Source organism: Panthera tigris, chromosome E3, assembly GCF_018350195.1.
Source record: "Panthera tigris isolate Pti1 chromosome E3, P.tigris_Pti1_mat1.1, whole genome shotgun sequence".
NCBI lineage: Eukaryota > Metazoa > Chordata > Mammalia > Carnivora > Felidae > Panthera > Panthera tigris.
The window spans coordinates 1,961,004-1,975,361 of NC_056675.1; the positions used below are offsets into that span (position 1 = coordinate 1,961,004).

The following is a 14,358-nucleotide window of genomic DNA, read 5'->3' on the forward strand; positions in this document are numbered from 1 at the left end:
CTGGCCTGCATCCACCAGGGCCTGGGCCACGCAGCTCCTTGGGGCCTCCCGAGCCACGTGTGCGGTCCCACGTGTGCCGACAGTTAAGGACTGGCTGGGCTCCTGGGGCCTGCTGATGTCACCAAGGTGGGGCAGGCTGGAGGCGGGGGGGGGGGCCTACTGCACAGACAGGTCACCAGGAGAGCACGGAGCACGTCACGCCATCCGGCCCCACGGCCACCGGCCCTTCCCCAGCCCGGGGCAGCCCGGCCTTGAGACAGATGGAGCCCAGGGACCAGCCACTCGTGGTGAGCATCCCCCCTCGTGTTCCTGACAGGCCTACGGCCGCATGTCCCCGAGGCTGCCTCCTGGCCCTCTGCCCCTTGGTACAGGTGCCCACTTGGCACAGGTCAGGTGTCGGGGCTGCGGGTCCCCGTCCAGGGCCCTGCCTCTGCTCCCCTGTCTCTCCCTCTTCACCCCCTGCCCTGTGATCTCCTCCCCGAGGAGCTCCAGGTCCTGCGAGGGCTGGCCAGACCCGTCTGCTGGGTGACTTGGAACTTGAGCCCACCCGACGGTGGATGAGCCGAGGCCCGGGACACACCCATCGGCTGGTTATAGGGAGACCCCCTCGTGAAGGGGGGAGGGGGGCAAGGCAAGAGTTTGGGCTGGGGGTCCCTGGAGAATCGGGAGCAGCCTCGGTGGGGCCCCCGGAAGGCAGCCACCGTGGTGTCCTGTCCTCAGGTGGCGCTTCGGATCCGCCCGCTCAGTGACACAGAACTGGAGGAAGGGGCCACCGTCATCGCCCACAAAGTGGGAGACCAGGTGAGGCTGTGGGGGCACAGGGTCGCGACACCTAGTGAACATCAACACCGGACACTGCTGCAGACACCGGGGCGGACCCGTGAGAGACCCGAGGACTCTTCCGGTCCAGGGTGGGGGCGAACGATGAAGAGATGAAGGTGTAGCCTCAGGGGCGTTCGGTGTCACAGAGGATCAAACAGCAAAGGTGGTCACGGAAGGGCTAAGGCCTTGAGCAGCAGCTAGAGGAGGTGGGAGAGGTCGGTGGTCTCCGGAAGGGGGCGATCCAGGCAGAGGGGAGGGTGGCTCAGGCCCTGTGGCAGGGGTGGCTGTGGCTGCCCAGACCAGGGGGCCTGGCGGAGGCGTGATCCCCAAGGGCTGGGGGGGCCAGAGCCGGTCTGGCAGGACCAGGTCAGGGTCTAGGCCCTTTGCTGGAAAAGGGCCCCGGTGACCGTGGTACAGTGGGGCCAGGACCCCTACTCCTCAGAAACCGCTCACAAGATGAGCTCTCAGCGTGGTTTAGAAATGCCAGAATGGGGGCGCCTGGGTGGCGCAGTCGGTTAAGCGTCCGACTTCGGCCAGGTCACGATCTCGCGGTCTGTGAGTTCGAGCCCCGCGTCGGGCTCTGGGCTGATGGCTCGGAGCCTGGAGCCTGTTTCCGATTCTGTGTCTCCCTCTCTCTCTGCCCCTCCCCCGTTCATGCTCTGTCTCTCTCTGTCCCAAAAATAAATTAAAAAACGTTGAAAAAAAAAAAATTAAAAAAAGGAAATGCCAGAATAAATGCCAAGTGGGGGGGGGGGCAAGACAAATTCTGTCAGATGAATTGGATTTTTCCATCTGTTGTTAGAAAGGCAGCTGTAACGAGGGGTTGAATGGAGTGCCCGGGAGTGTGTTAGCATTTCAGAGGCGAAGGACCCAGGGCGGGGAGCCTGCCAGATGGGGGTGCCTGGTGCTGACGCGGCAGGGCGGAGGGGAGCCCCGGAGGACGCCACGGGAAGAAGAAATGGACAGAGCGTGTGGGCTGCACACTTTGGGTGCTCTGGGCAGAGGCTGCGGTGAATTAGTGCTGATCCGTAGATCGCTAAGTAGTAAATCGAGGTGAGGGTCGTTAAATTGGGGGAAGCAGAGATTTGCAGGAAAGGCTTTGGCCCAGGGTTGAAGAGTGTATGTGGTGTTGATAGGGAAACAGCATTGACTCAGCTGAATTCACACCACAACCGCACTGGGGGGTCGGGATGCAGGCTGGGCCTCAGTCACCCAGGGGCAGGTGACCAGCCAGGCACCTTTGGCGGGGGGGGGGGGGGGGGGGGGGGGGGGGTGGATTGGAGACTGCCCCGTGCACGGTACTGATTAATGCGGACAGGGGAGGGAGGGAGTATTCTGGAATCTGTAACAGCTCTTAGGAGAGTGTCGCTGTCGCTAATGCCCAAACCTTGGTGGCAGCCCATCTGGGGACTGACGGACCTCCTCCCAGGGAGTGCCCCTGCTGTCCAGGGTGACTCCTGCCCTACCTGATAATGGAGGTCAGAGTGCAGCCTCTTGTTTGCTGGCCACACAGCTGGGAGGTGACCGACCCACACCTGCACAGTGGCCCCTGCCCACCCTGGCCCAGGGCAGCTTCGTGGGCGGGGGGGTCGCCCATCGATTCCTAGTTGAGGATGCCGTACTCCTCGTGGGGAGAACTTCTCCCACTTCCTGGGCTTTGGGGACTGGGCGACTTTAGGGAGACTTCTGGATCATGGGGAAGGGTTCCGTGTGGGGAGAGTGTGTCAGGAGAAGGGAAGTGGCTTTAATGAGTTCGAACTTCACTTTTCGCAGGGCCTAGGCCCTTCTGGACATTGTGAGCACGTCGGTCTGTGCAGCAGAAGTGGGGCTGTGCGCGCGCGGGTGACAGGGTGCTTTGACAACCGCCCCCCCCGGGCCCCTGCCCTGCCTTCCCCCCACATCCTGTCCGGTCTATCCTTCCACTCCAGGGTCTGCTAGAGCCCACCTGGGGCCTCTCCCAAGGCTGCCTCGCTCTGCTCTGTACAAGACGTAACTTGCTTTTTAAAAAATCAAAGCGGAGTTCATAAAACATAAAATTTGCTATTTAATTAATTTTTTTTTAAGTTTATTTATTTATTTATTTTGAGAGAGAGAGGTAGAACAGGGGAGGGGCAGAGAGGAAGAGAATCCCAAGCAGGCTCTGCAGTCAGTGCAGAGCCCAACACGGGGCTCGAACTCACAAACCGTGAGATCGTGACCTGAGACAAAACTGGGTCGGACGCTCAACCGACTGAGCCACCCAGGCGCCCCCAAAATTCACCGTTTTAATGTGAGCAAGTCAGCGGCCTTTAGGGCACTGGCAGTGTCCAAACATTGCCATCTCCCCAGCAGGAGACCCCGCGCCCACTCAGCTGCCCCCCTGCCCAGGTTGGTGGGGGAGCATTGCCCCTCGCTGGTGCGAGCCTGTTTAACCGCCAGGCCTACCCGGCGCTGGGCTGTGGGCCCCTGCAGGGACCTGCCCAGTTCCTCCAACATTCTGGCCTGGCTCACGGCGAGCACCTGTGGTGGGAACTGTGTGGACCGGGGCCGCCCGAGTCCTTTTCTGGAGAGTCTCTCCCGGTTAGCTTACATCATGGAAAGCGTGCTGGCCTGAAGCCGGGGCAGCCCTCAGGGGCCGCTCCTGCCCCTGCCCCACCGGACTCCCCAGGAACCTCTGAGCAGCCCTCGGACTCCCAAGACCTGTTCCCAAAGCTGTGGACCCAGAGGGGGCTCGACCTGGTGGCCAGGAGGCCTGGCAGCCAGGCTCTCGGTCTGCCCAGCCTTGCCCCCAGGACTCTGTGGCTCTCTCCTGGCGCCCTCTCTCTCCCACAGTCCCAGAGCTCCTCTCAGAGTAAACAGAGCTGATGGCCTCTAATGGCCCTGGAGAGGCTCCTTTGAACCTCCCCGTCCCCAGAGGCCCTCAGACTCCTTGCTTTCCCCCCCGCCTCCGGGAGACTGGGTGGGGGGGGATGGTTAACCCCACAAGGAGAGGCAGGAGCAGGCTGCAGAGCTGGGGGTGGGGAGTGGACGCACTCGTGCACTCAGGGTGGCCTGGGGGCGCACGGCAGCCCCTGCGGTCCATCCCTCAGTTCATCAAAGGGCTTTCTTCAAAGGGTGTCCCTGCAGAGCCCAGGGGGTTCTTCACTGAGCCCTGGTACCCGCCGTTGTGTGGGGGACTCGGCGTTGATTGGGTGCTGGTGTTGGGGGTGCCGGGGGGCAGAGCCCAGCAGGCCTGAGGGCTTCCAGTTGTGACTTTGGGGGTGCAGTAGCCTGGAGAGGCTACCCCTTTGCCTAGGAAGTGGGGAGGACGCCTGGGGGTGGAGCCCCCAGAACCCCCTCCTGGCTGAGCAGCCCGTCTGGGCCCCGTATGGAGCTCCCTCGTGTCATTGAGGGTGGGCGGGCCTGGGGTCCTTGAGGGTGCGTGGAGCCTGCCTGGACCCTGAGCAGCCCCCTCGCTGCTCCTAGATGGCGGTGCTCATGGACCCCGACGAGGACCCCGAGGACACACTGAGGGCACACCGGTCACGGGAGAAGACTTTCATTTTCGACACCGTTTTCGACCAGCATGCCTCACAGGTACCCCCCAGCCCATAGCCACCCGCGACCTCTCCTCGGGCCAGGCTGGCCGCGGGGGCCCTCTCCAGACCCTGGAGACCCCCTGGAGGACTTGGCGGGCAGGTGGTCCCATCCGTGACTTCTCACGGGAGTCTCCCTGACGAGTAGGAGGCTGGCACAGGGGCCACCCCAGGGGCAGGTAGCAGGAGGCCCCCTCCCACGGGTGCCCGGGGTTCACACATCTTCTCATTCGCCCATCCAAGCAAGGAAAGGGTGTCCCCTCCGCCGCCCGTGTGGCTAGGGCACACTCCCTGCCCCGGGGCCCCAATCCCAGGGGGAAGGTGGGCTGAGTAAGCAGGGAGAACTGATCCTCCGTGAGGGCATGCTGCAGAGAGCTAGAACCTGATAGACGGGCAAGGGGTTCAGGCCGGGGCTTGGGCACCCCTCCCACACACACACAGAGGAGGAGCTGAGCCTCCACGAGATCCCAGTGAGGCCAGGGCAGGGGGTTCGGGCCCAGCATCAGGCCAGACTCACCAGCACCCGTAGCCAAGGACGGAAGGCTGTCCAGCACGTCACCCGACCCTCGCCTGTGAGAGGGGTCTTGTCACCCCATGCTAGAGAGGGGAGCCCGGCAGAGCAGGATTTGAACCCAGGCGTCCGGAGGTGGGAATGTCACCCCCCAGGGTGATGATGTCTGGGGCTGTTTGGCCCCAAGACAAAGCCAGCGAGGGACGTGGGCTCCGCGCTGCCAGCCCTGCACCCAGCTGCTCGTCCCCTCCCAGCTGAAGTGGAGCCCTGGGGCCCCTCCTTGCACTGCGCACCTCACCTCCAACTGCCCGGGAACCACGGGCTCCTCCGTGTCTCCCGGCTCTTGATTGAGGCACGCCAGCATCCCCGAAGCCGGGGCGGACACGACCACTCACTCCCGTCCTTCCTGGCTCTGGGTGGACGGGCATCAGCTGGGCTCGGCACAGATCAGGCCGCTGCAGCTCCAGGGAGGGAGCCAGACTCGGGACGTCAGCGGGAGGAGCAGTGGGGAGGCTGGGGACAGCATCTCAGGCAGGACGGGCGTGCGCCACAGGGCCCGTCGAGGCCCACCACCGCCCGTTGGCACTGGGAATGTCCCCTCCCTCGGGACTCGGCCGCTGTCTGAGCAGGCATGCTTCCTTCACTCCCGAGATGGTAGCTGGGTCGACGACAGGAGGGTCCTGCTGAGTGGCTGCTGCCTGTCGAGCGCTGTCCTCGAGGGCTCGACGTGCGTTGTCTCGCGAGCTTCTCAACGATCCTCTAAAGCATGGAAACCTGATCCCCATTTTACAGATGGGGAAACCTGGCTGCCTGAGATCACACAGGGCCAGGTCACAGTCCCTGACGGTGTAAGTCCAGAGCTGAGGAAAGCAGTACTGGATGGTGCCTCTAGCCTCTGAGCTGTGTGACCAGCCAGGGCTATGGGGACAATTCAGTGACATGAACAGCAGGGTCCAGAGTGGGTGCCCTGCAGGGCAGAGGAGGTGGGACTGTCATTTCTGCCTAATGCAGCCAAACCTACACCCCTGGAGGTATCCTTTCTTGAATACCCCTGTGGACAGGGAGCTCACTAGCACACCTATTGCTAGGCACTGTTGCCTTACGTGAAATGCTACCGTCCTGAAACTTTCGCCCCTCGGTCCTGGTTTTGCCCCAGAGAGGGGAGTCCCGACGCTCTTCACAGACACACAAATCCTGCTGTCACCCTCCAGTCGCTGCATTCTGTGTGGTTTCTCTCGGATCTTGAGAAGTCCTGGAGAGGACTCATGGGTGTCTAGGACCGAGCGGATGTCAGGCTCCTGGCAGGAGCTGTCACGTGCACTCCCACGTAATCCTCCCTGGAAGCTGGGAGCCCGGCCCCACCTCACCCTGGGGGCGGCACAGCAGGACAGGGGCCGCTACCATCCTCCCGGGGGTCCCTGGCCATGGACAGAGGGAACGGGACGTTGCAGACATCACACGTGTGTCCTCTCCAGCAGCCACGTGCCCTGACTCACTGGGCCGTGCGTTCCACCGTCCATCCGTCTGTCCGTTCACAGGAAGATGTGTACCGTGCCACCACCCAGCACCTAGTGGAAGGCGTCGTTTCTGGATACAATGCAACGGTGTTTGCCTATGGCCCCTCAGGTAGGGCCCCGGGCAGCGCCCCGAGGAGGGCATGGGGTGGGGGGAGTGGACTCTCCCTGATGGTACAAGACACCTGCCACGCACTGGTCTCACCGACTCTTCTGTCCTGGGAGCAGCCCCGAGAGGCAGGTCAGGCCATCCCCTTTCTGCACACAACACAGCTGGGCCTCAGCTAGAATGACCTCCCCAAGGTCACACAGCTGGGAGGAGTGAGTCTGGGGTTCAGCCAAAGCCCGCACCTTGCTGCCTGTCAGAACCCACAGACGTCTTGTCCGCACCCACTGGGTGGGCTCGACAGAGGTCCGCAGAGCTGAGCTACCTGCTGAATCCTGAAGCCAGAATCACAGAGGGCCGGGGCAGGTGGGGAGACTGAGGCCTGAGACGCGCCTTGCCCAGAGTTGCGGCCTGTTCGCTTCGCTTCTTCATTCAGCAGGCCTTAGGGAGCACGCACCCCGTGCCAGGCTCTGGCGTTTGGGGAGCAGGTTGGGGGCAGGCGAGCGGCGCCCCCGTAGAGAGGCACTCTGCAGCAAGTTGCACGCGGGTCCCGTCACTGTAGAAACAGCACCAGCTCGGGCCTGGGGGAAGAGGACGCCTCTGGGGCCCACCCCCCACACCGTCTGTGTCCTTGCTCCGATCCCGCTATCCCTGCGTCCGCACTTTCTCCCGCACGTGAGCCATCAGACTCCGGGTCTTTCCCCTGGTTCCCGAGGTGGAAGATGAATGTGTCAGCGTGGTCAGGACAGTCTCTCCAGGGTGGATGGACATGTGAACGGTCTCCTGGGAGCGCGCACCCGGGTGGGTTGGAGCCCACTCAGGACTCCCCGCCTGGGCGGGCGCCCCGCCGTCTGCAGGCGCAGGGAAGACGTACACCATGCTGGGCATGGACGCGGAGCCCGGAGTCTACCTGCGGACCCTCAGTGACCTGTTCCGGGCCATCGAGACGCGCGGCAGCACGGACTGGGGTGTGTCGATGTCTTACCTGGAGGTGAGCTGCCCACCACCTCGGTGCCCCGTGCACAGCAAGCCTCTGTGTCCCCCCGCCCAGACACCCCTCACGGGGACTGTCAGCCCTCGGGGCGTCTGAGATCTCCCCGCAGCAGCGAGGCCCGTGATACCTGATACTAAACCTCCCGCTTTCTTTGCACCAAAGCTTCTCAGTTTCCAACTTTTGTCTCCCCTCCCAGATTTACAACGAAGTGATTCGGGACCTCCTGAACCCGTCCTCGGGGTTTCTGGACCTGAGGGAAGATTCTCGGGGCAGCATCCAGATCGCAGGCCTCACGGAAGTCTCTACCTCTAACGCGCAGGAGGTGAGGGTCCCAGGGGCCCCGGGAGGGAGGCGTGCCTCAGTCCGGGCGGCCGCGCTCGCCACAGCTCAGGGGGCGGAGCTGGACGCACAGCTCCGTGTCATTTCTCAGCTGAGGGGACGTTGTCCTTGCGCCCACACCCCTCCCCCGGCCCGCACCCAGGGCAGATGTCACCGATGGACCGCCCATTCTTCCTGCTGCACCCAGACGCAGGCTGGGAGCCCTTTCCTACACGGCAGCCCAGCCTGTCAGGGTCAACTGCATGCTTGAAACCCACTTGCCATCCTGAGTGGGCATGTTGTCCACATGTCTGCAGCCCTCTGTCTTATCTGTCCGCCCCCCACTCCCCCTGCTGGCCCACACTCCGCGCTGCCCTCAGGGTGGGCCTCCTGCTTGCCGGAGAGCCTCATGCCTCCCTGTTGCCCCCAGGTCCTTCACGGACGCCTCGAGGCCCAGCCGTGTGCCCTTAGCAGTGCCCCTCGTGGGTTCAGGTCGTGGAGAGGAGACGTCCTGCCTGTTCTCCCACGGTGACACTGTGTCAGTGTCCTCCCCCACCGCATGCTCTGTGGTCTCAGCACCGCCCGGCACGTAGCAGGTGCCCCGCGAGGCTCGCTGGCCTGATGCCCACAGCGGCTTGCACACAGTGGGTTTCAGCCCAACCTGCCAGCTCCAGGGAGCCCACACGACTGCGGGGTTCTGCGGTGAGAGGTTCTGGGTCACAGGCAGGCGATCCGTTGGTGATGCCTGCCACGGGTAGAGGAGGGGAGAGCGGTACAAGTGTCCGCACCCTGCCGTTCCTGCCGCAAACCAGAAATTGCCTCCTCTGGACGAGGTTCTGTCGGCAAAGAGCTGCCCAATAGGGCTCGGGGGACAGGCCTCCTTCCTGCCTCGTGGTTCTGCAGGGAGCGCGTGGCCTCTCGGAGGCCCCCGACGCCCCCAACTCTCCCTTTGTCCTCAGATCATGCACCTTCTCACCAAAGGCAACCGGCAGCGCACGCAGGAGCCCACGGCCGCCAACAAGACGTCGTCTCGCTCCCACGCGGTGCTGCAGGTCACCGTGCGCCAGCGGAGCCGCGGCTCGGACTTGGCGGAGGGAGTGCGCGTCGGGAAGCTCTTCATGGTGGACCTGGCGGGCTCCGAGCGGGCGTCGCAGGTTCTGTCCCCCCTCCCGCCCAGTCACACCGTCCCCAGTCACTCTGGTCTGCGAGCGGGGCCCCTCCTTGTCCAACAGCATCTTCAGCACCTAGAACAGCTCCTGACCCCTCAGAGGGCCCCTAGCTCACTGGCTACACGGCTACAGAATGAGCCGCTTCTCAGCACGTGCTGAGCAGCCACGCTCACGGAGCCAGAACTTACAATTGCACAGTTCCCGAGTGGCAGGCTCTCCTGACCCACCCACCCTCAGGGAGCTCTGAGCCTCTGGGGGAAGGCAGATGTGTGACCAGAGGATTACGGCGTGGGTAGGCCTGTGCTTTGAGATTCACAGTCTGCACAGAGGCTGCAGAGGAGGGCTGGGTGGTGGTGTGGGGTCATCAGGAGTTTGGGGGAGGGTGCAAGGAAGGGCATGTCAGATGGAACGTGGCTGTTGGGAGGACGGTGCCCAGTTCACTCCTGCCCAACACGGCCACAGGCCCTGACACTCCTTCCGAGGGCCCCGCCTGCCTGCCCCTGGGCTCTTGGCTTGCCTGTCCTTTGCGGCACCTGTCTCTGGGAATGGGGCTGTGCTTACCTCGTGCTGTCCGGTGGGCTGGGCCTTCCTTGAGGGCAGGACCCAGCCCCGGGCCGGGCACAGAGAAGGTGTTTGACAGAGGCCGAGTCAGAACAGCGGTGTTACTGACAAATGACAGTTTACACGTCCCCAAAGACCAGGCCCTTAGCGTGCACAGTCCACATAATCCCCCCAGCGCAGGATAGGGTGGGGAGCATGTGTGGAGCCGGGACCCTGGCGTGGTGTGGATCTAGGCTTTGGGCCTGGGGGCGTTGGGCCCGCATCTGTGCCTTTCACTGCTGTGATATTCGTGCTTCTGGTTGGCATCACGTGCTCTGTGTCTTTGGGGTTTTCCATCACGGAGTCGTTTCACTCATCCGTTCACTGACCTGCCCTGCACCTGCCCTTCTGAACTGAGCAGGGCCTCGCCAGCTGCCAGGGTCAGGCTGGTGTAAAATGTAGTGTGTTCGTAGAAACTGTGAGGCACAGCAGGGCCAGGACACCAGGAGACGACCGCCATTGGAAAGATAGTCTTTGCTGGCAGTTCCCAGAGGAGGGGGCACGGGATGCCATGCGGGCCACAGGGGACGCCCCAGGGCCAGTCAGGAGGCAGAGGAGGCGGTGCTTGGGCGAGAGCCTTACTGTGGTTTCCGTGGGAAGGAGCAGGTGAGGCAGGGCAAGTAGGCTGAGGCCCGGCCAGTCTGGGTGATTCCAGTGGGCTCCAGGGCATGGGGGCTGTCCCGGCCGTCTGGTCCCTGGGGGTTAGGACTGGGGGACAGTGGCCCAGAGTGTGAGGGCCCCACGGAGGAGAGGGTCGGGGTGTGGGCTCTGGGTTGGGTGGTCTGCATCCGAGAAGTGTGCTCCTGGGTGAGGGGTTTAGGACCCTCAGGAACTGGCTGGCCCTGGGGGGCCGGGGGCAGTCCCTCTAGGGTCAGCAAGGGCTCCAGGTGTGAAAGCATCAGAGTACAGACAACAAAGGACATGGCTGACACACAGGCAGATGTGGGTGCAGACAGGTTCATGCAGGTGGAGCCCCATGTGATGAAGGTCTGGGACTCTGGCCTGTTCCAGCTGGGCTTGGCTGTGTCCTCAGGGGACAAGATGGAGGGGTTTCCACAGAGGGGGTCCAGGGTCTGGGTCCTTGATCTCACTCTCCTCTGACTTGCTGTGTGCCTTTGGGCAAGCTGCTTCCCCCTCTGGGCCTGGTTTTGTTTCAGTTGTATATTCAAGTGACCTGCACGGGCTGCTTTGAGAATCTGCTCAGTTCTCGCGAGCTGTCATTTCTTCACCGAAAACCATGCGTAAAGTAGTCTATTCCAGGGCACAAGGTCTCTGAGAAAGCCCCCTCACTCTATGACACAGACACGTGACCTGGGCAGCTGTCCTGGCTCCGGCCACTCCAGCAGCTCTGGTCCTACCCTGCACCAGCTCCCGCTTAATGAGATTAGTAGCCAGTGTTTACTGCTTGCCTCTGTGGGCACAGGTCCGAGCTGGCCTGTTGTACACGTTCCGCACTGAATCCTCACTTTAATCCCTGTGAAGTTGGAAGATTGCCCCTTCTGGCAAATAAGGAAGCTGGGACAGACTGGGAGAAGTATCAGAGATTCTCAGACCGTGCTGTCGGTTAGCTTCCTGTGCCTTTAAGGAGGAGATGTTCTTTCCCCCTGGTTTCACATGTACTAGAAACACAGTGCAGAAAATGTGGAAAATAGAGATAAGGGGAAGAAAGGGAGAGTCCCCGTGGTGCCGGCTCTGGGAGGTGCTCATGCTGCACCTTCATGCGGGCAGCCCCTGCTGTGGGCCAGGTGCTGCCGGGGTCCTGGGCCACCGTGGAGCCTGGAGGGGTCCAGCGGAGAGCGGCTAGGAACATGTTAAGCGCGTAAAGGAGCACGGCGGCTGCCAGGGAAGTTACGTGATGAGGGAAATCGGGTGCGAGGCCGGCCACCACGGCCCCCCGCTTCAGAGAGTGAGGTCGGGGGTGCCCCTGCAGGAGGGGAAGGACAGGGAGGTTCCGGCATGGGGGGGCGCCCACGTAAACCCGCACGCTCGTCTGTTTCTCGTCAGAGTGGGGTTGTCGTGCACAGAGCTCCCTGTCACCCATTTCTCATCTCCTTTGCTCACTGGAGGGCATGTTGGCTTGGCCACACCCCTCCCTGGACGCTTAGGGCTCCACGCAGAGTCCCGGCACCCACCTCCGGGCCCCAGGCTGTCAGGGGAGCAGGGGTGCCCGGGTGGGACGGGGTCAGTGCACCGTGCGGACCTCGTCCTCTCCCACCCAGACCCAAAACCGCGGCAAGAGGAGGAAGGAAGGCGCCCACATCAACCGCTCCCTGCTGGCGCTGGGCAACTGCATCAACGCGCTCAGCGAGAAAGGCGGCAGCCGGGCGCAGTACGTGAACTTCCGGGACAGCAAGCTCACGCGCCTGCTGAAGGTACGGCTGCGGCAGCCACCCGCATCATCCCGGGCTTCTCTGCCGGGAGGGAGGCCCAGACCTGGCTCCGAGGACCCCTCCAGGAACCCCCGAAGGCAGGAGAACGCTGTAGACCCCGTTGCTAGTCACTGCCTGACTCCCACGCCATCCCTCTGAGTATGGGCCAGCCAGGGACTTGCATACTCCCAGAGACAGAGAGCTCACTACCTTACTGAGGCCGCCTGTCCCATCCTGGGCAGTCTGACATTGAGACACTGCCCTCTGTGCTGAGCTGGGTGCTGTCCTCTCTATTCCTCTGTGTCCTCTATTCCATAGCAAGAGGGTGAGTAAACAAATTGGCAAGGCAATAAATACACATCCCTGCAGGTTTGGCCTCTCTGCTCTGGTCTCATCAGAGCAGAGGTCCGATGGGGTGGCCTTGGGGCAGGTCTCATTGTGTCCCTTCCGCATGTCCCCTCCCCGAGCACCAAGCCCTTGGTCCTGCCATCACCTGCTTCCCTCAGGGTTTGGAGCAGGAACCTCAGAGGGAGGGTCCAGGCGGGCCGGGGACGGGCACTGGAGGGCCTCTTCCCATCACCCCCAACTCAGACCCTCTGCTGAGCAGGACGCCCTGGGAGGGAACAGCCGGACAGTGATGATCGCGCACATCAGCCCGGCCAGCACGCACTTCGAGGAGTCTCGGACCACCCTGCTGTATGCCTACAGGGCAAAGAACATCAAGACGAGGGTGAGGCCCCCATCTGTTCCTCATCTGCTCCCCCACTGGCCAAATTCTCACTCCGGGCTCCCTCTGGAACCTCCCTTCCACCCCAGGGCTCCTGGCGGCCCTGGGCTTGTGGCCGCCTGGCTCCAGCCTCTGCCGCCGCCTTTACGGGGCTTCCCCAGGAGGATCTCATCTCAAGAGCCTTTACTTAACCTGCAAAGACCCTTTTCCCAAATGAGGCCCCATTCGCAGGGTTCTGTGGGTTCAGGACATGAGTTGACTTAGCTGTTCGCCAGGCACCCTCTGAGCTCTTGGTGTCTGGATTTATTTACCTCTTCACGCCCTCTCCCCGGGAGGGAGGCCCGTTATCCCGTTGTGCAGACTGGGCAGCCCGAGCGGAGCACCGAGAGAGGCTCCCACGTTCTGGCTCCAGGGGCCACACTTTGGGCCCCTCCCCGCTCTGGCTGCAGCTGCACTCGGTGTAGAGGATCCGTCTGTGCGGCTGCGTGGGTGTTTAGTGGCACTGTGTGTGTCTAGTGGCCAGCGAGTGAAGGGGACGCTTGCGGGGATGAGCCCCGTCCCAAAGCGTGGCCACGAGCTAGGTGCCGGGATAGCGCCTACTCTCAGCCAAGCTTCGAGCACAGCAGCGGGCAAGGCCACTGGGAACTGTGTCTCCCACACACAGATCTGTCACTTCCAGCTGTGGCCAGTGCTCTCGATGACAGCCGTGGGGTGTGAGAAGGGAGAGTGACAGAGGAGACAGAGTTTAGGGGGTCAGTCCAGGACGCCGGGCCCCGAGTGAGGAAGAGCCTGTGGGTGTGCACCCATACGTGCGTGTGCCTCGTGGCCTGCTGGTTCACCCTCCAAATCACCAAAGACAAACCGGGACCCGTGTGCGTCCAAACGCTGTGTCACTGGCAAGCCCCAAAGTGCCCGTCCAAGGGGACGCGGCGACTGCTGGGCAGCTGTTACAGAAGGTGGGGTACACGCATCCGGGCAGACAGACCGCGCCCCAGCGACAACGCTGGATGAGGGAAGCAAGTAAAAGTGAGAAAACAAAGCCAGGCGGCACCCGGCTGGCTCAGTCGGGGGAGCATGGGACTCTTCATCTCTGGGTCGTGAGTTTGAGCCCCACGTGGGGCATGGAACCTACTTAAAAATTGTTTTAAAAAGAATGGTAGCCCCAGTTTGATATGTTTACATAAAGAAAAAACAAAAGCCAAACCTGTACCAAGAAACTCCCTATAGGTGTCTCTGTAGATACATTTATATGAACAGAACCACCTCCGGAGGGCACACGCCCAAGTGACCACAGTGGTTACCTCTGGGGAGGGCCTTTGATGGATGTTCGAATTTTCTGTATTGTGCCAAATACGCATGACATAAAATTTACCATTTTAACCACTTCTAAGTGAGCAGCTCAGGGGCACCGAGTACATTCACATGCTTTGCAGCTGTCCCCACCGTCCGGCTCCAGAACATTCCATCTTTCCACACTGAGACCCTGTCCCGTTAAACACAGACTCCCCATGTGCTCCCCCAGCCCTGGCCCCACTGTCTACTCTGTGTTTGTGAGTCTGACGACCCTGTGACCTCGTGTCACTGGGTCCCAGTGCGTGTCCTTCTGTGTTGTGAGTCTGACAACCCCAGGACCTCGTGGGAGAGGGTCCTAGTGTGTGTCCTCCCATGTCCGTG

At 62.3% G+C, this 14,358-nt stretch overlaps 1 protein-coding gene across 1 annotated transcript in view; it reads left to right on the forward strand.

The window, feature by feature from the left end:
• The first annotated feature begins 328 nt into the window (after positions 1–328).
• LOC102962779 (kinesin-like protein KIF19) overlaps positions 329–14,358 on the forward strand; it is a 41,296-nt gene continuing 27,266 nt past the window's right edge. Inside the window, exons 1-9 of the mRNA XM_042972407.1 lie at positions 329–388; positions 721–801; positions 4,267–4,377; positions 6,426–6,513; positions 7,365–7,498; positions 7,698–7,823; positions 8,779–8,973; positions 11,808–11,960; positions 12,565–12,687. Coding sequence (XP_042828341.1) covers positions 329–388; positions 721–801; positions 4,267–4,377; positions 6,426–6,513; positions 7,365–7,498; positions 7,698–7,823; positions 8,779–8,973; positions 11,808–11,960; positions 12,565–12,687 — 1,071 coding nt within the window. The remainder of the gene's footprint in view (positions 389–720; positions 802–4,266; positions 4,378–6,425; positions 6,514–7,364; positions 7,499–7,697; positions 7,824–8,778; positions 8,974–11,807; positions 11,961–12,564; positions 12,688–14,358) is intronic.